Source organism: Sciurus carolinensis, chromosome 7 (assembly GCF_902686445.1).
Source record: "Sciurus carolinensis chromosome 7, mSciCar1.2, whole genome shotgun sequence".
Lineage (NCBI taxonomy): Eukaryota > Metazoa > Chordata > Mammalia > Rodentia > Sciuridae > Sciurus > Sciurus carolinensis.
In genome coordinates, this window is record NC_062219.1 from 55,989,496 (window position 1) to 56,012,549 (window position 23,054).

Genomic DNA, 23,054 nt, shown 5'->3' on the forward strand with positions numbered 1-23,054 from the left:
TGCTATATTAGATTAATACTGAATACTGACACTACAAAAGAAATGAGTATTCAAAAGAATACATGTGACCACTTTTTATTAATAGCCTCTAAAACTCAGTTGTGTCAATATAATTTGGTCTGAGCATTTCCATCATTTTCTTAAATCTTTAAATACTTAGGAAAAAATTCACTCTAAGCCCAAGTTGGCTTATAAGGCCTAAGCCCAGGAGCAAATTTTATTTATTTAGCAATAGTGATTGGGAGAGCCCTTTTCTGGCAGCTAATGACCTACTGGAGGACTTGTGTGCCCAAGGCAAGGCTGAAGGCCATTAGCCCAACAGGTCATTAACTGACAAATGCCTGACCCTGAGGTCATTTCTGATATTGTAAACTGTGAAAACATTAAAGTAGGGTTGTTGGAAAGTATGGCTGTGCCAAGCAAGTTTCTTTTTAAGCATTTTGGAAAATGCATTAAATTATTTGTTGTTATTCATATGGTTTAATTGTCTTTGTTATGGGGCCATTTTCACTATGTGTGGTAGATCAACTAGAAATTGGGAAAACACCAAATATCATATGCCCAGTCTTTTGTTATTAAAGAACAGTTACCCTGTTTAGAATATCAGCTTAACTGTTTCATTACTAATAGCAGTTTCAGCTATACTCTTGCAGATCACTTGTACTTTCATAATGGGTTGAGTTACATAGCACTTACCTGTTTTATACTCCTAAAAAAGACTTAAAATACTACAAAGAACAGTGGAATGAACACTGAAGGGTCTAGCCTTGGCTTTTTTCTTCTCCCCTCCCCCTTTTTTTTCCAGTTAACCATTAACATGTGAACCACTTATTTTACCTCTCAATATTTCAGGTTCAGGTCATTCATCTTTTTCTCCAAGCTATCTAATATCTTAATACTCCAGTTTTTATCATTGAAATAAAAAACTTCAATAGAAAATCTTCCTTAAAATTGCTATCAAATATTTTAAAAATAATAACATATCTTCAAGTGCTTAGTACATGATAGAAACTGTGCTTTATGTGTGTTAACCGGTTTATAGTGTCTTCTGAGGCACAGGGAAAAGGTCAGTAATTTCCCTGAGGTAACGCTGCTAATAAACAGGAGAGCTGCTGCCTAAACACAGGCCATCTGACTCCAGAATGCTTATGCTTCTAAGTAAATAGAAAACGAACAAACCAACAAAGAATCATGATATTTTACAACTCTGAGCCTTGTAAGAAAGAGTCTTAACTTGTAACATAAAACTAGATACTGGCATGAACATGGCATGATATGCAAAGAAAAATAAAGTAATCAAGAAAAATTGTTAATAAAATCAAGAATGTAATAAAGAATTCAAAATCTTTTAGACATGTCAGAGATAAGATTCACATGCATATTTCAACAGTCTGAAGCAACAACTCCATTTAGAATCTCCATTCCAAATTCCAATCTCATGGTAGATTTGTGTTGAGAAACTTATATGACTTCATTTGTGTAAGTATTTAAAAGCCATAAGGTAATATACAAATGTAAATTTCTGAGAATGATCTGGCAAAGTGATAATTATTCAAATTTATTTTTGAAATAGTTATGGTTTATACAACATTCACACATTGGAATGCTACTGCTATCTCAACAAATTTGTGTGTGTGTGTTGTGCTAAGCAGTCAAGATACCAGTTTAAAAGCTGGGAGGTAGCTGGACATGGTGGCTCATGCCTATTTTCCCAGCAACTCAGGAGGCTGAAGCAGAAAGATTACAAGTTCAGGGTCAGCCTTAGCAACTTAGTGAGACCCTGTCTCAAAATTTTTAAAAAGGGAGGAGAGGGACTAGAGATGTAACTCAGTGGTGAAGTACCCCTCGGTTCAATCCCTAGCACCCCCCAAAAAATCCAATTGTATATTTTCACAATTTGAAAATTTTTTGACCCAAAGATATCCCTTATTTGATTAAAGGTACAATGCAACCAGTCTCAAATTTCTATTACTTCATATTTTTTTTAAGGAGGAGGGAAAAAAGATTACATAACTTTCTAGAACACAGTATCAGAAGAACCAGTTATTTTTCAAATTCCATTAAATCATGGATTTTCAAGAGCTTCAAAAGGTATTTGGGGGAAATACAACTCAAGTTTCATGTAAGATGCATAGATTTTAGTTCACATGAGTCAAACTTTGATTTTGTTCTTGCCTTTAGAGTACAAACCTTGGGATGTCTTTGAATTACAAACATCTGCCTTTTAGTGTGGCCCAATTTGAACAGGAACTGATTGAACTGAAAAGTGAACTGTTATCCAAAAGGCATGGCAACCCTGGAACTTGCAAGATACACTCATGAGTCCGCAGAAATTACTGCAATTTCTAACCCTTCGGTCAAATGTTGTCTAAGCTGATTTATTTTCGAATCTACCAGGATCAAAACTAAGTGTAAACAACATTAGTGATTTAAACCCATAAGATTAAAATGTACCATAACAGAATATGTCCCAGAGTGCCCAAAAATTAGTTCATTTTTAACTGCCTTTCTGTTTACCTTCAGTTGATTGTCATGTTTTTGGTAGAAAGTGATAAAAGAAAGTAATATCTTTTAAAATATATTTCAGAATAATAATGTCTTAAAATTGTCAGAAATTTGGGTGACCTCACATGCAACTTAGATAACTAATCAAGGCCTAAGGTATATATGACATGTATCATTATGATATAGTAGGACAATCGTTCAAACCACACATCACTTTCTATTCAGTGGTGAGTGTGTGATCAATTTAGTGAATCACTATTAACACTTTTTGAAAATAGAACACAATAGCAAGTAGAGTCATAATGAAATTTTGTTTTATGAAATTTTAAACACACATGTGAATACACATGTATATATGTGGTGTGTCATGAGGGAAAATGTAATTCTTTTTTTTTTTTTAGTTATAGATGGACACAATACCTTTATTTATTTATTTATTTATTTATTTATTTATTTATTTATTTTATGTGGTGCTAAGGATCGAACCCAGTGCCTCACATATGCTAGGCAGGCGCTCTACCATTGAGCTACAACTCCAGCCCTGGGAAAGTGTAATTCTTACTGTGGGTTGCGATTTTAAAATTTCAAAACCTCTTATAAGACAGGTTCTAGCCAGCAACAGCCTTCCAGTTGACATCACTGAGAGGACCCCAGATGAAGAAGCTGTGAAAGCTAAGTGGAAATTTTTAGCCACAATGAAAAAGAAATGATCACTGAAATGTCCTAAATAATATATTCAAAGCTCAGTAATGGTGGTACTAAGTAACCAAAGTATTGAGAGTATGATGTTCTGAATACAGATTTTTTTTTAATTGTAAACAAATGGGATGCATGTTGTTTCTCTGTTTGTACATGGTATAACTGAATACAGATTTTGTATTCAGAAATTCCCTTATAAGGTAGAAAACAAAGCAACTAACTATAATATGATAATATTGGAATTACTTCATTTCATGACTACTACATTCAATTCTCAGCATCTAGTTATAGTTATGAATAAAAAGTGTGTATACTTCCATATTTAGATATTTTTGATCATGGAGATTATTGTTGATAAAATCCAGATTCTACTTACCTAGATAAGCAAATTGAGGTCCAATTGGCTAGCCTGAGGTCCTACAGCTCACTTGTATATTAACCTCCCAATGATCAAAGACAGATTAATGGCCTTTGTCTTTATAAGGTCATCTATCTGGACAATGAATGTGTCCTTTTAAAAAGAACAACTAGTATAATAAGAATATACGACAAAAGATGTAAAATACAATAAACTTGCTTATTAGGTCTTCTTTAGATGTGGTCCCATAGTAGTATTTTAACCCCAAATATCTTTTCATATATTAATTTTAAAAAATTATGATTTAGTAAGTTTACTCCATGTGTGTATAATGAATCAAAATATACTCTACTGTCATGTATACCTAAAAAGGACAAATTTTAAATTTTTTTTTAAATTATGATTTAGACCTCTTTTCGGTTAATGCCTAAAGGTACAATCCTGATTTGATGACACTAGTTTCATTAGTGTAGAGCCAGGCATATCGTAGGCTATCAGCAACTATTTATGGAATATGTACTGACCAATATAAAATTAAAACTCAACATTTTATATAAAATTAAAGCTTAATACTTCATATTAAATCATTTTCCTGAACTTGTGGGCATGTTTCTTTCCAGTTGTATTGGCGGCAGTTTTATACTTTTGTTTAGTTCACTGAATTTTCCCAAAACCTTTTTGACAAATGTTACCAGTAGTTTATAAACCAAAGTATCAGCTGTTCTAAATTAAAAATTAAGATTATCAATTTGCTTAGTTTTTGCTGCACCTGTCCTATTGGTAGTGCCATTTCTATCTCTGCTATCCCCCCTTAGCCAGAAAGAACTTCCAGCTCAGTAGAACAGATTGTCATCCCTCCCACAAATAAGCAAGGCCTTACACATTTGGCAGCATTAAAAAGGCTCCCTTCAAACAGCCGAGTGAGAAGCTTCCTCCAGAACTCCTCTGAGTTAGTGGTGTGTTTATTGCAACAAACCTTTCATCCTTGCCTTCATTAAGCCTGGTCCTTGTCTGATAGGAAGGAGTGGAGAGCCATTCTTTCATAGACTTCAGCGATGGCTTCATCAAAGCCACTCATTTATATTAATCAGCCTGCAGAGTAGGGCTCATCTGGGCTGTTTGTGCCCAGGTGGTGACTGAGTAGATTTCCCCCTTATTTGGCCATTGCTGCTGCTCCCCGTGTTCTTCCGAGGTCGTTTCTCCACTGAGGCTGCCAGGCTGGAAGCCCTGGCTGAGCACTGGGGACCGAAATCCACCTGGAACAGGATGGTTTGCTTAAACCCAGTTTGTAGCTGATAAAGTACCTTAAAAATGTCAGATGCTATTATTGATCTCCATAGGAGAGCACTACACCTTACCTGTTCCCTCTCTGCCTTACCTTGGCTATGCCAGCCTCTCCATCTTCATGTGCATTTCTCAGATACCATGTGCTCCATTTGTGCAAGAAGGAACTAAAGAATGACACTAACTGCTCTGATTACCTTTAGCAATCTATTTAGCATCCACTACCTATAAAAGGATTTTTCTGTAAGATGTTTTCTCAGTAATATAGTTTCTATGACTTAAAAAGAAATCTTGACAGTATTTCTTCAAATGCCAAAGCTCTTTGAAAAGGACATTTACACTAAATTCATCCCTCCCAAGATGTATATGAAAATTTATTCTTTCCCAAGAGTGTTTTTACTTTTGCTACTGCTTCATACGTTGCTGTCTGTTCCTGGAGTAGAGGAAGGAGTGTGATAAATTTGTGTATAATTAATGCCATCAGCACTGCAGATGCACGTTACACGACTGTTAACTTTGCCAGCAGCTGTTAAGAGTAGTAAAGGCTGAGGGGCTCCGTGTTCATTTGCCTCCTATAGTGATGGATCACACATTGTTTTGTTACTCCACACTGTAGTAAAAACTGTCATTAAAATAACCTTTCAAGGGCAAATTTTTGAAAGAGGATTATAAATGTATAAGGACCTCCACAATTTTTATATGACAAGTAAATCAAGTTGCACAGCAATCTTTTTAAGTGAATTAAAATACAACTGTGCTACCTTATTATATCAACTCAGCTTATGCTGCATTAAGCTTTAATTTAGCCACATTTGCTTATAGTTGTCATTTTTCTAAAGATTTACTTGTATTTTACTTTTAAGATAGGTACTCTTTTGCTCAAACCAAAGTAGTTTGGTATACTAGCTAAACATCTACAGTGCTATTGAATCTTTTCCATCTGTCAAATGCTAACTGACAGTACTCTTGAATCACATTTATTGAGAAAGGTACAAATTGTCTATGCAGAATGCTTACCACCATTTACTGATCTTATTTTTGGTAGTCCAGATACTATTGACTGATATATTCTATAAATTAGGTTATGAACATAGCTCAGCTTGAAGGCTCTCTGAGACTGAAAACAGGATGTCCTACACCCCATACCTCCCAAGGAAATAGAGTTTTTTTTTTTTTTTTTCTGATTATAAAAGCAATACAATAAAAAGGGGGAGAAAATGTAATACATGGTATATTGAAACAATTGTGAATTTAAGCAATTATAAATTTGTTCAAAAAAGTCAAAGAAAATTTTTGATCAAAAATCATCTGGAATTTGTTGCTTATAAATTGTCATTATGATTATTTTTGTCTCAAAATTTTTTCTTTATATATATTAATATGTTGATTGATCTCATTTTTGTTTTAAACCTATTCATCATGCTATTCTGTCTTGTAACCAGTTTTTTATTTATTTATTTATTTTCTTTTTGTATTGGGAATTTAGCCCAGGGCAATTTGCCACTGAGCCATATCCCTAGTCCTTTTAATTTGAGACTGGGCCTCACTAAGCTACTGAGGCTAACCTTGAACTTGAGACTAGTCTTGAACTAGCAATGCAAGGATATTTTTGTGATTGTTTTTCTTTTACCACCTCCCTACTTCTCTCAATTTTTATATTTTGAGAAGACAACTTATTATAACTCAGGGCTTACGCATCACAACACCTATTATGAGGGTAGTCATCATCTTCATATTTCAGTTAAAAAAAATTAAATTGTAGTTACCCTTGCCAAAAGATAACATATGAAGCAATTATGTAACCCTTCGAAATTGCTGAAATTTGTCCCTTAAATTGCCATTTAAGAAATTCATTGCAAAGTTCAATTGTATCAGATCTGTAATTGCATTAAATTCTGAAGCACCTGGGTCCTATCTATTCCTTATCATCAGTGAGAAGATGGTGAATGAAGTAGGAAAGATCAACAATTTGCTTGAAAATAGAAATTAGATACACACTATCCATTTACTTCCTTCTCTATATTGCAGCCTTCTCCCTATAGCCAAAAAAAGAAAGGTGGCAGGAGAAGTCCCCTCATGTTACTGACATTGTGAAGGGTTGCTGCTCTGGTTCACTGGACTCTAAATTGTTACTCAAAAGACTAAAGTCTGCTGTAAAGTCCAACTTAAACATGACATGAAGAACATTTTTGCATTTGCACATATACGCAAACAATGCTGCTGTTGTTGCAATGCCAGAAATGAAGAAACATCTCCTTAATTGTTTACTCAGATGTGATGGTGACATTTCTCTAATCTGAGATGGTTGGAGATACAATAAGTCAATGTCTCAGAAATATCTAATTTTGATTAAAATAGTCTTCCATGCATTCTGTTGTTGAACTAAAGCCCACTTGCTTCCAAAATATTTGGGCATACAATTTTAAAAACACTGAATCTTTGGTTTCCATGCTGTACCCTTCACTTACCCAAGACTTATACTGAATATAGAATAATAAGATAGAAATACAGAAGAATAATAAGTTAACACTCAGACTTACGTTTCAGCTTCTCTTCTAAATGCTTTATATATTTACTCATTAGAGATGGGAGTAATAAGACCAACTAGTGCCATTATTTGTTTGATGCTGCTTGGTAGTTAAGCCTGATGTCATTCCTAATCAATTTTTTTAACTTATTCCCAAGCATTAGAGCCTTTCAAGGATCAGAACTTGGTAATAATGCCTTTAATTGACTCAACTAGGCCTTCTTTCTAGCTGGTAAATGGACTACCACTCATAATGGCTTAAAAATGGAAATTGTTTTATTTTCTTTCTAGGTATTGGAACCAAGAGGGGTTGGGTACAGAAAGTTTGGCAAAGAAAGTCATCAGTAGAGTTCAGACAGAAAGAAAGGTCCATGGGAAGCTGACAGATAAAAATAAGAGCGTGAGGGAGTGGAGTGAAGCTCAGTGGTAGAACATTTGCTCAGTTAGTCTGTGCAAGGCCCTGAGTTCAAACCCAGCATGAAAGAAAGAAAGGAGTGGGGGCAGGGGAGAATGTAATAGCATGAGCAAAGATTTTCCGTCAAAGTTTATGAAAAACTATTTCCAAGTCTAAATGCCTAATTATAAATACTGAGAATTACATTTCTGAAAGCTCAGAATTTTGGAGCTAGAAGGGACCTTGTGGAATCATTTTTTCCAACTCTCTTCATTTAATAGTTGAAGAAAACCAGAGCTCAGCATCGATTTGCCCCAAATCTCACAACAAAAATGGCTAACATTGAGACTCTTTTAGCCTATTTTCTTTTTCTAGTAGAAATCATTGGCTTGCTATCTGAACCTGAAGGATAAAAGTCCTTGAATCTTTCTTTTGGTTGTTCTTATAAGAACCCCAATAAGTCTGGTGAAGAAATGTCAGGAGATCCAGGTTTTAGACCTCTGGATTCTCCTCTGGCTGCCATTATCCTTGTTAGTACTTTTTGTAACTTGAACAACTCATATCTTCAAATTCTGACATAGGGAAAAATGTTATTAAGTGCTTTCTTATATTTAAATACAACAGGTATATATGAACAGGTGAATGTCTGGGGTAGTAAACCAAGTAATAAAAAAGGATGAGATCATTAAGTGATCTTACTATATTTTGAGTGACTTGTAGCCCTGTGTTCTTTCTAGAAAAATTTGCAATTTTAAAGGAGAATAATACTTAAACACTATTTGTTATGTCTTTTTTTTTTTTTAAATGAATAAACATTTCAGGTGTGGGAATATAGCTCAGTGGCAAAGCGCTGGCCTAGCATGTGTGAGGCCCTGGGTTTAATCCTCAGCACACCCCTTAAAAAAAAAAAAAAAAAAAATTCAACGGAAAGGGATTTATATGTGCCTTGGGCAAGTCACCCTGGCCTAGGATGTATTCAGCTCCCCTAGGCTATTCCTATTTTTCATAGTTTCTTACCATCCTCAGTTTGTTAACTCAGAGAAGTCCAAAACTTTCTCCTTAATGGTTGTCATTGGCTATGGAGATATTTGGAAGTATTTCTGCTTGTAAGTACAGATCATTTATAAATTATGAAGTTATGAGTTGGATCTGCCTATATTTGCTAATTGCATTAAGAGAAAAAGAATCAGAGAACAAAATGTTTTTGTTGCTTTCCCCTGGTCTGGAATTTCAGGGAAGTAAAAGAACACTCTGGTTATCCAGAGTCAGATCTGCTGTTAAAAGTTCATGCCATCATTTTGACATTTCATGTTGGACTTTCTCTTTGTAAATCCCTCTTCCCATTAGTAGGACTGGTCTCAGAGCTCAAACTGTTTCAAAACCATAACATTTCTTAGTGAGTGATTGATCTGTATTATGTGTCCAGCCATCAGGGGAATCTTGGGATGTTGCTTGTATAAACTGTAATCCAATCTGATGCTGTGCATTTAGTTACAGTCTTTCATAGACCCATAGACGATACTCAATCCTCCTGGATTTGGGAATAGGGCTTATCTGATACCTTCAGGGGGGAAAAAAATCCATTCATTTTTCTCTCTTCCCCACTTAAATAACTCAACACATCTGGTAACACTGTAGGATCATTGTCCTTCCAGTTCCTCTGCAGCTCATATTGCTACAATATTTCTTAAGTATTTAGTTACCTAAGAACAATGTGATTAACAAACAAAAAAAAAAAGGCTTTGTATAGGTCTTATAAATTAACCCATCTACAGAACTAGAAAAAAAAAATGCCTTCTTTAATCAGCAAAATTACCATATCGACAACCCTGTGTGTGTTAATATGACTGTAAACAAAAAACTGGAGATAAATGTTAATGTGTTAAAATTTTAAGGCAAGTCTTTCTACAAATTAATGTAATTTGCCTCTAAAGAAAATGTTTATTAAGTGCCAAGTACCTGAGATTGGAGTATCCTTTGGCTTAATAATGTCTTCAATTACAAGAATGATAAAAGCTGAAACAAAATCCTTTAATTCAATCAGAGCTGAGCTAAATTTTTAGGAAGCAAAGTGGAAATCAGATACAGGACTGCATAATGTAGGAAGTTAAATATACCAGATATTAAGACTTCATAAGTAGTGGATGGGGTTGCCTTAAGGAATTCTTGTTTGAAATGGCTACATTGAACATTATCATTAATACCACTATTTTATTCTCTTAAAATGTTTTATGCAAACAACCGTAAACTGTACAGTAGTTCCAGAGAGACCATTTACTGTTTTCTGCTTATTTTACATTCTGGAATAAATTCAAAGCTTTTGATTTTGCTTGAGTCTTGAAAATAATACAGGTTTGATGAATATGATCTCAGTACTGTGGTTCTATAAAAATTTTCAGTGTTTGCAGTACATTTGACCTAGGGGCCCTACACCACATATATCCACAGTGCGTTTTAAGTATAATAAAATGAACACATTTGAAAGATTAATCATTTTCTTACTGTTACTTTTCATTCCTGTATTAAGCATGAAAATTAGCATGGTAATGGCTCCCAGAACGGGAATACTGAAAAAGTATCCACCTGACAGAAATAAACATGCAGAAAATAAATTGAATTAAGATCTCATTCGTTATCTGAAATTTAAGCTCATGTTCAAAATGGCTATTACTGGATGTTCATGTGTATTAGTTAAATGCTATGCTTAAAAGATTTTTTTTTTTTATTTTTTGGCTTGAATTATAACTGAAAAAAATTGGATCACAGCTTTTATATCCAGGTGGGTAGTACCATTTGCCAGGATCTTTACACATAAGTCTGATTTTTTTGTGGTTGTTATTGTTTCTATCAAGCATAAATCCTGCCTTACTTACTAAAAAATCTTCTAAAGGATTCTGAGGTAAAAATGGTGATATATTTTTTTTAGTGTCTCTTCTAATTTTTTCCTTGTTTTTTAGGTTGTGGAACTTTTAGCAAGTGCTCTTATGGACTTGGTACAAGGAGTATACCATGAAAATTCTGCATCAACCAAGGTAAGAATTTCAGGATTATTGTAAAAACCTTAGGTTAGAAATGCTTGTGGCAAAACTAGAATTGATGAGCAAAAATGTCAATCTTGTTTAGTGTTTAAACTATACGTGACTTTTTTTTTTTTAGGATTAGTATTTTGGCTACAAATTCATGACCATACGCTTAGTATGTACCAGATTTATCCAATTAAAACAACCTCTTCTCCTCTGACTGGATTCGCAGTCTGTTCAATCTGCAGCAGCCCAGTAGTCATGGGAAGCTTCTGGCTAGCAGGTAGTACTGCCCCTGGTGGGCAGGCTGGAGGAGCAACTTGCACCTATCTGGATGGACCCAGCCTTTCCCCAGAGAAAGGAGCTCCTGTATCCCAGAAGAATGGACCATAAGTCCAGTAAGGCGGGTTGTGAGTTGGGGGAGGAATGTCTTTTATATCCAAGATCCAGAAATTACTACATTATTAGATTCTCTGTGAGAAGAATTAGGTTGATACAGTTGAAATATTTTCATTTTCTGAGTCTAGAATTAAGGGTTTTTTTTTTTTTTTTTTTTGACTCATTTAGCAGGACATCTCAAAAAAGGTTAGGTTTTATTTCCTTAAAATGCAGTTATTTCATTTCAGTAGGAGATTAGATATGAAGTAATTGCTTCATTGACCACCACCATCATTTACCATGCTACATACTATTTATAAGGGACTCCTCTCTCAGTGTTTCATTATTCTAACTTCTTTTGCTTCTGCATTACCAAGATTTCACTCACTGCAAATTAGAAAAAATATGCATGTATGCACATATGAAACATTAACATTTCCATTTGAAGAAAAGAGACAAATTTTACTGAAAATGAAACGTAGAGCATGAACAAGTTGGATTAAAAAAAATATAAAGTATAACCCAAGCATTCTGCATGGTTCAGAGAGTAGTTAGTGAAATATGAAGAATTACACCTTGAACATCTGCTAACATTTGGTTCAGGGAACCACAGTTCCCAAAAGGCACATCTCACCTCACCTAAGTAGCAGATTGATATGTGGGGACCTCACAGGATGTATGACCACAATAGACCCTCTGTGGGGTTTTTCAAAGACAAGTGTGGTCCTCTACTTTGACTGATGGTCAATGTCATAATGTAAAATGGGTGACTTCTGGTCTAGTTCCACTCATAGAAAAGTTGCCTTGTATGTAACATGGTATGATGATAGCTAAGCAAGCAATATTGTTATAAACCATTTACCTGTTTCTTCCTTTCATCTTCACAGAAATCATGAGCCATAGATACTAATACTATTCCATTTTGCAGATAATGAAAACTGAGGTTTAGAAAAGATTTTCTCAAGACCACACACCTTGTAAGCTGGGATAGAAACTCCAGACCCCAGGCTCTTAACCTCTTATTCTACTGCTTCTCTACCTTAACTGTACTTTATTTGGTAGCCTCCATCTGTCACACCTGAGTTCTCATCATGTGTTGATGACTGATTGATTTGTGCAGTTGAGGCATTGCTTTCTCTTGGGATACATAGTTCAATAAAAGAGCTTAGTATTTTACACTTAAATGCCTACTGATTTTTAAGTGAAAGTGTTATGGTTGGTTTAGGCTCTTAATTTATCCACTCAGCATTTACCCACTATAGTTAGCCCAATTCATTAATAGCTGTGAACATTCGTTAAGTATTTTCTATATGTCAGGCAGACCTAATAAAAACAACAATAATAAATGATTAGATGGCGCTTTACAGTTTACTTATGCTTTTTTGTTCCAGTCACCTAGGCTGAAAAGGGCAATGTTCGTCAGTAATTCCATTTTATAGAGGAAAAGCCTGAAATTCAGAAATGACAAATGGCAGGAAGGCACAGTGTCTGAAAATTATTTGTTAAAATTGTTAATGTTTAAATGTTAGATCTGAACCAAGTGTTTTGATTCCAAGTCCATGCTTTTTCAAATATAATCTGTTTCCTCCTGGAAAAGAGAAAAGAAGAAGCAACAAAGACTTTGAAGGACTGTTGATCATACTGGAACAGCTACTGAGCAAGCACCATTTGCCAACTCTCTCGTTACTTAATAAATTTTACTCTAAAGAATCTGTAGCAATGCTTTGTTCATCTGGCCTCTTTCCCTTCCACCTTCCTGAATAGAGTCCTTTAAAACACTGGAGTATTTAAGCAGTGAAGTTTCAAAATATAGTTAAGCCATTTAAAGCATCATTTTTTTTTTTTAATAAGGGAAACAAAAATGCATAGTTGAACCACAGCAGTGGGAATGCTTCTTGCTGCTTCCATTTACGCCCCAGGTTCAATTTAGGTTAACCACATTTCCCTTCCTAACCAGAAAATTTCTGGCTTTTCTCCCCCTCCTGAGTGTGCTTGCCATTGCAATGGCTTTTCAGAATTTGGTTTTTCTAACTTGGCCCAGGAATCACTTTAGAAGCAGAGCAAGGGAGCACTGCCCCCACATGGAGTGCCTTCAAGGTTTTCATGTTATGACATGACAGGGTAGCAGCCACAAGCAGAGGTCATGTGGGGAGGGAGGGCGACTCAGGGGGTCTCTGTTGCACAACCTCCGTAGCCTGGGGCCAATTCAGTACACAAAAGAATTGCTTTGTGATTTAAAAGACACTGCAAACCATTCCATCTCTCTAGGGATAAAAGGATACAATAGCAGTCTGTTTTCTATATGGCAACTTAATGCAGTGATGGAGAATTGGGTAGTAGGAAACTGGGTTTCTGTGGGGTGGTATCATTTGCCATTCTAAGGGTTCCCCAGATAAGCTCTGCCTTATATGTAATTCTCATGTACTCATTATACTTGCTAAATATTTTACATTTTAACAAAATTGACTTTGGTTCCACTCCTTAGTATCTAAAATCTTTTCAAAATTATCATATTGTTATAACTTACCTGTTGATTAGAAAAACAAATGCATGTTCATTAAATGAAAATTTAAAACAGGAAAAGGACGAAAGGAACATAAAAATCATTTTATATAACCATCCTCCAAAAATGAGTAATGATTATAAAATGATAAGCTTCTTTCTAGATTTCATTCTGTATTTCTCCCATTTTTGAGATATTACTGTATGTATATTAAATTTATTATCTTGATTTATTATTAAATTTATTATCTTGATTTAGCAAGGTCCTAAGCATCTCAGCAATACTGAGTTCAATCCCTAGTACCAAACAAAACAAAAACAAAAACAAAGTAAGATTCTTTTAAGTTTAAAAATATGAACATTTTCATATTTCATGTATATCCTTATACAGAAGAGGATTACTATCCTTAGGAAAGCCTGCTATACAGTTGGTCTGTGACTGGCCTCTCTGAGAACTTGGATTTTAGGGGTATTTCCATCTTTTTCTGATAAGAATGGCCCAGGGTACCTATACAGCTTCTGTAGATCATGTGGTTTATGCCAAACACCTGCTTTCTTTCTGGAGTTTTGGAATTTTGGTACATGCTGTGCAAAGGCTGCCTGCATGACCAGCATCAAAAAAAAAAAAAAAAAAAAAACCTGAACATTGAGTCTCCAACAGATTCCCCTGGAAGACAGAATGTCACGTGTATTCTCACAACTCATTGGTAAAGGAGTTAGGCACATCCTGTGTGACTCCACTGATAGTGGACTTAGGAAGCTTATAACTTTTCCAGATTTCACCCAATGGAACTTTCCCCTTTGCTGATTTTACTGTGGAGTTTTTCTCCAAAATTTTTGTTTAAAATCATAACTTGTAATTTGACTATATTCTGGGTACCCATGAATCACCTTAACAAATCATAAAACCTGGGGGTAGTCTTGGGAACCCCCAGTACACCTATTTTCTGATACTTTTGTTTATTTCCCACCCATTCCTGTTTGCCCCTAAGAAATCTAACCAAGGCCCTTTGCAAAGGCAGTGTCTGAGTCAAGTTAGCCAAGAAGGGAACTACTACACACCTCTTCCCACTCTTCAAAAGTTCTGCCTCATAGACTTGCCCAGACCCAAGAAAATTAGAGGCTTTCGGGCTAGGGTTCTAGCTCAGTGGTATGAGGGCTTGCCTACCATGCATGAGGCACTGGGTTTGATCCTCAGCACCACATGAAAATAAATAAATAAAATTGTGTCCATCTACAACTAAAAAAAAAAAAAAAATTTATGAGAGTTTTAAAGAGAATCCAATTCACTTGAGAATTATTTTTGTTGTGGCTGTTCTAATTGGTTATACATGACAGTAGAATGTATTTTGATACATTGTATACGATGGAGCATAGCTTCTTATTCCTCCAGCTATACATGGTGCTGAGTCACACCAGTAATGTAATCATACATGTAAAAGAATTGGTTTTAAGTCAGTGAAATTGTAAGCCGTGTGCAGCAGCTCAGAAGGCTGAGGCAAGAAGATCACAAGTGAAAGGCCAGTCTTAGCAACTTATTGAGGCCTTAAGCAACTCAGTCTTTTTTTTTTTTTTAATAATTTCTTTTTTTTATTATTATTATTGTATACAAATGGAATACATGTTGTTTCTCTATTTGTACATAGAGTCAAGGCATACCATTTGTGTAATCATACGTTTACATAGGGCAATGATGTTTGATTATTTTTTTTCCCTTCCCCCCCACCCCTCCCACCCCTCCCACCCCTCTTTTCCCTCTATACAGTCCTTCTTTCCTTCATTCTTACCGCTCTCCTTATCCCTAACCCTAAACCTAACCCTAAACCTAATGCTAACCCCTCCGACCCCCCATTATATGTCCTCATCCGCTTATCAGCGAGATCATTCGTCCTTTAGTTTTTTGAGATTGGCTTATCTCACTTAGCGTGACATTCTCCAATTTCATCCATTTGCCTGCAAATGCCATAATTTTATCATTCTTCATTGCGGAGTAATATTCCATTGTATATATATGCCACAGTTTCTTTATCCAGTCATCAACTGAAGGGCATCTAGGTTGGTTCCACAATCTGGCTATGGTGAATTGAGCAGCAATGAACATTGATGTGGCTGTATCTCTGTAGTATGCTGATTTTAAGTCCTTTGGGTATAGGCCAAGGAGTGGGATAGCTGGGTCAAATGGTGTTTCCATTCCAAGCTTTCTGAGGAATCTCCACACTGCTTTCCAGAGTGGCTGCACTAATTTGCAACCCCACCAGCAATGTATGAGTGTTCCTTTTTCCACCACATCCTCGCCAACACCTATTGTTGCTTGTGTTCTTGATAATCGCCATTCTAATTGGGGTGAGATGAAATGTTAGGGTAGTTTTGATTTGCATTTCCCTTATTACTAGGGATGTTGAACATTTTTTCATATATCTGTTGATTACTTGGATCAAGGACCTTGGAATCAGACCAGAGACCCTGCATCTTATAGAAGACAAAGTAGGTCCAAATCTTCAACTTGTTGGCTTAGGATCAGACTTCCTTAACAGGACTCCCATAGCACAAGAAATAAAAGCAAGAATCAACAACTGGGATAGATTCAAACTAAAAAGCTTTCTCTCAGCAAAGGAAACTATCAGCAATGTGAAGAGAGAGCCTACAGAGTGGGAGAATATCTTTGCCAACCATACTTCAGATAGAGCGCTAATTTCCAGAATCTATAAAGAACTCAAAAAACTCTACAAGAAGAATACAAATAACCCAATCAACAAATGGGCTAAGGAAATGAACAGACACTTCACAGAAGAAGATGTACAAGCAACTCAGTCTTATGATTTGGATGTGAGGTGTCCCCCAAAAACTCACGTGTGACACAATGCAAGAAGGTTCGGAGGAAAAATATTTGTGCTATAGCCTTAACCTAATAAGTGAATTCATCCCTGATGGGATTAACTGAGTGGTAACTGGAGGCTGGTGATGTGTGGCTGGAGGAAGTGGCTCATTTGGAGTGTGGCTAGGGGGTATATATTTTGTACCTGGAGAGTGGAGTCTCTCTCTGCTTCCCTCTGCCACACTCTACTCTTCTGCCATGATGTCCTCTCTCACCTTGAGCCCTAAGGAATGGAGCTGACCTTCTGTGGACTAAGATCTCTGAAACTATGAGCCCTCAAATAAACTTCTCCTCATGTTCTGGTTGGGTCATTTAGTCACAGCAGCAAAAAAGCTGACTAAAACACTCAGTAAGACCCTGTCTCCAAAATAAAATACAAAAGAGCTGGGGATGTAGCTCAGTGGTTAAGTGTCCCTGGGTTCAATCCCTGTTACAAAAAAAAAAAAAAAAAAAAAAGTCAGTGAAATTATGGGGCAAGATAACTTTTGTCCATTTATTTATCTTATCTTCCTTTGACTCTCAGATAGTTTTCAAGTTAAGTACAAAAGTAAGATAATTCAGTCCACTAGGAAGTTATGAGTTGTCTCCTACCTGTAAAGCCCTAAGTCATCATCTAAAATACAATTAAAAGATGAGCAAGATGAGTTTTTGCCCATTGAGAAAAATGACTGGAGGAAAATGTAAACAAGAGTCACATCTGGTTGGGAAAATTGGAAAAGGCATCAAGAATGATCTGATATTTGAGACAGACATTAAAGAATGGAAGGATGTCTGTAGAAGGAGAGGGTTGACATTCCAAACAAAGGAAACAGCATGATGAAAACAAAGGAAGCATATTTAAGACCAGGGTTTCTTTCATGTAAGAATAAAAGTGAAAATTAACAGTGTAAAACTAGGCGTACAGTGAAGACCTATGAGGCCAGGATGTAGAATAAACACCATATTTAGGAACTAGAGAGGGATTAAAGGTGTTTAAACAAAGGAACACAATCAGAGTAATCTTTGGAACAGTTGATTCAGGAGTGGTCTTTAGGATGGTTTACAGGAGATTGCAGAATTTCTTCCACTTTGACATCATGATGCTCTTATTTTATTTATTTGGTATTCCGTGTATTGTGCTTTTGAGATCCTAAGAAATGGTTGCCCAATCCAAGATTATAAAGATTTTCCCCCACTTTTTAAAAAAATGTTTCAAAGTTTTATATTTACATTTATATTTTTGACCCATTTTGAGTTAACATCCAAATATGGTAGGAGAAATGAATTAAAGTTAGTTTTTTTAACATATGAAATATCCAGATGTTTCAGCACTATTTGTCAAAAAACTATCTCCACTGATTAGTACCTTCATGTCTTTGTTAAAACTCAGTTGGATACATGTGTGGGTCTGTTTCTGGGTTCTCTTTTTCTTTTATTAATCATCTTTATGTCAATACTACACTCTCCTGATTTTTGTAGCTTTTCATGCAATATCAAATTCCAGGTAGTATAAATCTTCCAACTTTCTTCTTCATTTGTGAAGTTGTATTAACTATTTTAGATCCTTTTTGTTTTCAAATGAATTTTAGAATTAGCTTGACAATTTCTACAAACTAGGCTTCTAGAATTTTGATAGAGCGAGGAATATGGGTCTCTGTTATTTTTGGTTCATTGTAATGTCTTTGTCTAGTATGCGTATCAAGGCAGTGCAAGCCAGAATGAATTGGGAAGTATTTTTCCAAACTCTTCTGTTTTCTGGAAGTTTGTATAGAATTAGTCTCATCTCTTATCTTTCCTTGGTGGTGAAGTGGTTAGGATTCAGTACTTTCACTACCAAAGTCCAGGTTCAATTCCCCATCAGGGAAGACTAATTTTCAGCGGGTACCTGGTGGTCGAGTGCCCCTGAGTTCAACCCAAAACATACAAAGAAAGTATCATCTCTTCTTTAGATGTTAGTTAGACTCACTGTGAAGCCTTCTGGACCTTTCTCTGTAGAAAAGTTTTATTAGTGGTTGTGGTGGTTTATTTTTCATTTTTTTTTTTAATTATAAGTTCAATTGCTTTAATAGTCATAAAACTATTTAAGTTATGTGTTTCTCTTGAGCGAGCTTTGGCAGTTTATGTCCTGTAAGGAATATGTTTATTTCATAAGTTGTCAAATTTATTGGCAGCAAGTTCTTCATAATATTCCTTTGTTATCATGTTAATATCTCTAAAATTGGTAATGGTGTCACTTCTCACTCCTGATAGAGGCCATTTGTGTCTTCTCTCTTTTTTCCTTAGAGATGTAACAATATCATTGATCTCAAAGGACCAGCTTTTTGGTTTCACTGACTTTCTCCCTGTTTTTCTTTTTACTTTGATTTTCACTTTGAGTTTTAGTATCTCTTTTCCTGTGATTACTTTGGTTTTATTTCCTCTTTTTACTCTTATTTTTAAGTCAGAAGGTTAAATTTTTCCTAGTTTTTAAAGCAGAGATCATTAATTTGAGAACTTTACTAATACAGCGTTTAGTTCTTTGAATCCCCCGCAAAGTGCTACTTCAGAGGCATCCCACTCATCTTCAACACATTGTCTTTTCATTGTAATTAAGTTCAAATTACTTACTGATTTCCCTTTTGATTATTTTTTCTTTGACTCATGGTTTAAAAGTTTGTTACTTTGTTTTCAAGAGTTTTGGGGCATTTTCCAGATGTCTTTCAGTTATTGATTTATTATGCCATTGTGGTCAGAGAATGTATTTTGTATGGTTTGAATTATTTAAAATTTATTGAGAGTTGTTTTATGACCCAGCATATGATCTATCTGGGTACATGTTTCATGTTAACTTATAAAGAATACATGTCATGTCGTTAATGGAATGTTTTATAAATATCTGTTAAGTCATTTTGGTTAATAGTGTTGCTAAAATCTTCTATATCTAATTATTTTCATTCTGCTTGTTTCTTCAGTTACTTAGAGAAGGGTATTAAGATCTCTGATTTTAATTGTGGATTATGCTGTTTCTACTTGTAGTTCTAACAGTTTTTCCTTCATAGGTTTTAAAGCTTTGCTAGGCACATTAAACTTTAGGATGATTATATTATCTTGATGATGTGGTCCCTTTATCATTATTAACTGACCTTTTTTGTCCCTGGCAGTATTCTTTATATCTTTTTCTCTGTTATCGACTTCATCTGATAGTAATGTTTTCACTCCAGCTTTCTTTTCATCAAAATTATTATAGTATTTATTTTTCCATTTTTACTTTTTTGTTTTTAAAGTGTTTCTTGAATGCAGAACTTAGCTAAATCTTGCTCTTTGATCCAACCTGTTTCTGTTTTTTAATTTGTGTGTTTTCCCATTTCATGTGTTTATTAACATGTTTGGGTTTAAATCTACCATCATGTTTTCCATTTGTCCCATTTGTTCTTTCTTCCCTTTCCTGCTTTCTTGTACATGTTCTTGTACATGACTTTTCATAATACCACTTTTTTTTTTTTTTGAGTGGGTATCCCACTGTTACTCAAGCTGGCCTCAATTCCCCATCCTCCTACCTCAGCCTCCTGAGTACCTGGGATTACAGGTATATGCCTCTGTACCCAGCTCTCTTTTTAATCGTTAGCTATAACTGTCCCATATTTTTTAGTTGTTGTGTTTGAATTTATAATATATATCTTTAATTTACCATGGTCTACGATCAAGTGATATTGTGTCTTTTCACAGTATAAGAATCTTAAAAAAGTTTACTGCTACTTCTTCCCTCCAAGGCTTTGTGTTGTCACTGTCATACATTTTAATCCCACAATACATTGTTTTTATTTTTATTTTTTTCAGTACTGGGGATTGAACCCAGGGGTGCTCTACCACTGAGCTATACCCCAAGCCCTTTTTATTTTTTTATTTTGAGAGAGTCTTAGTAAGTTGCCCAGGCAGACCTCAAACTTGGAATCCTACTACTTTCTTCTCCTAAGTTCCTGGGATCACAGGTGTGTGCCGCCACACCTGGCTTAATTTTTACATTAAACCCTCAATTATACTTTATGGGGACTTATATTTTGAAAAGTCTTTCATACTTACTGATACAGTTAACATCTTTGCTGCCCTCCTTTTGATCCAAATTGTCGTGTGGTATTATTTTCCTTATTCCTAAAAGATTCTTCTACTGTGGTAGGGCAGGCCTACTACTGATTAATCCTTTCATCTTGTATGTCTGAAAGATACGTTCACTGAATATAGAATTCTGGGTTGATTTTTTTTTTTTTTTTTTTGTACTTAAAATGTATTTCTCCACTGTTTTCTCACTTTCCTTGCTTCCAACAAGAAAGCTACTATCATTTTTATATTTGTTCCTGAATTCATAATTGTGTTACGGGGCACAACTTAAGAACAGACCCATCACCACTGAGAAGTCCAAATTTGAGAGTCTTTATTAAGCTGACCAGCTGACTGTCTCACACAATGCCCCAAAAAATGGCTATTGGGAGAACAGCCCTGACCACAGGGTTGTAGGGGTTCTTATACCAAAAATCACATTAATCATAAGTGTCTATTGCTATGATTCCAAATTACACATTTTCATCATGAGATCATCGACAGAGGGGGAAGTGGGTCAAAATGACCCTTACCTAGGTACAAACTAGAGAGTGGTTACTAACATCCACACAATCACTGTTCACATGGTACATTGTTTAGGAGCAATAGGAATCAAAAGAGAGCAATTCTTCACTACATAGGAGTTGCCATTGTATATTATTAAACATGTCACACTAAGTAACTGATGATGGGCACAGAGGCGGGGTGTTCCCATGGGAGAAACTTATTTCCTACATAACATGGAGTCTCAGCAAAATGGAGTCTGTTTAGTCATTTCCCTTAGAGTCTGGCCTATAACATTCTCATGGAACCAGATCTGTCAGCCCATCACAATTGGATTCTGATGTGTCTTCATGTCTATTTTTGTCTATTTTTTCATGTTTCTTCTGCTTGGGGTTCATTGAGCTTCTTAGATCTGTGACTTTATTTTTTTCATAAAATTTGGAAATTTTTTGATTATTACTACTTCAAAGATTTTTGTTTGTTTTTCTTCTTCTGTCCTGCAGGACTCCAGTTACATAATAGGCCGCTTTAAATTTTCCAGAGCTTATTGAAGCTCTATTCTTTTCTTTTTTTCTATTTTGAATAATTTTAATTGGTGTACATCCAAGTTTACCAGTTTATGTCTTCTGTATTTCTATTTAATATGCTCAGTGTCTCTTCTAGTTTCTTGACCATATGGAATATAGTTATGAAAACTGTTTTAATGACCCTATCTACTAATTATATCATGTGTCATTTCTGTGTTGGTTTCAAATGACTTATTTTTCTCTTCTTTATAGGTTGTATTTTCCTGCTTTTTTGCATGGTTGGTTATTTTTGATTGAGTGCCAGACATGGTGAATTGCATTTTTTTGCATGCTAGATATTTTTGTACCTCTGTAAATATTCTTGAGATTAATGCATTCAAGTGACTGGAAATATTTTGATCCTTTCAGGTGTTACCTTTAAGCTTGTTAGGCAGGACTGGGGTTGCAATTAGTCTTGGGTGAATTTTCCCTACTTTTAAGGTAAAACCTTTCTGTGTACTCTACTGATATCTTGTGAATTCTGGTTTTCCTCTCTGGTATAACAGAACTGTTTCTAGCCAAGTGTGAGCTCTAGTGATTATTTCTTGTGCTCCTTCTCAGTGATTGTCTTCCAAGACTTTAGTAGTCTCTTTATACCTATGAATTGGTAAGACCGTTGGACTTCCACATCGACAAGTTCCACACCTGTGGATTCAACTAACTGTAGACCAAAAATATTTGAAAAAAGTTTCATCTGTACTGCACAGGTCATTCTCTTAAACAATACAGTATAACAACTATTTGCATAGCATTTACATTGTATTAAATAGTCAAGGATTCTTGAGATGATTTAAAGTAAATGGGAAGATATATGTAGGTTATATGCAAATACTATGTCATTTTATTTAAGAGACTTGGGTGTTTGCAGATTTTGGTATCTGCAGTGGGTCCTGTGACCATCTACCTTCACATACTGAGGGATGTCTATACTCAGCTAAAGACTTTAGGGAAACCCTGTGTATATGCAGAGCTCTCTGCAGCTACTTATACTGTGTTCTCTGCCCTGTGAATTTTAGCCGCTAACTCTAATCCCTTTGACCTGTCTAACATGGAGGTTCATGTCTTCCATTAAAGGATACTGTCAGGCTCCATTGAGACCCAGGATTCTCTCTAGGCAATGAGCTGAAACATTTATGAGACTCATCTCATTTATTTCCCATCTCTCAAGGACTACTATCTTTCATTGCCTGATTTTAAATAACTTTTGTTTCATATATTTTATCTAGTTTGTTTGGTTTGGTTTTTTGTTTGTTGTTTGAGGAGTTGCTTTGGTTTTGTTCTTTAAGTTCTTTCAGGCAGAGAAAATCCAATTCTTTTTGTTCCATCTTGTCTGGAAATGCTATACTTCCTGATTTTTAAATTTTTGTTATACTGTCTTTTCATAAAATA

General features: G+C 35.3%; 1 protein-coding gene across 5 annotated transcripts in view; it reads left to right on the forward strand.

Moving 5' to 3' along the window:
- Pdss2 (decaprenyl diphosphate synthase subunit 2) overlaps positions 1 to 23,054 on the forward strand; it is a 255,118-nt gene that overhangs the window by 165,899 nt on the left and 66,165 nt on the right. For all 5 annotated transcript variants that reach the window (XM_047558926.1, XM_047558927.1, XM_047558928.1 and 2 more), the window contains one exon: positions 10,725 to 10,799. In XM_047558926.1, the coding sequence (XP_047414882.1) occupies positions 10,725 to 10,799 (75 nt within the window). The remainder of the gene's footprint in view (positions 1 to 10,724; positions 10,800 to 23,054) is intronic.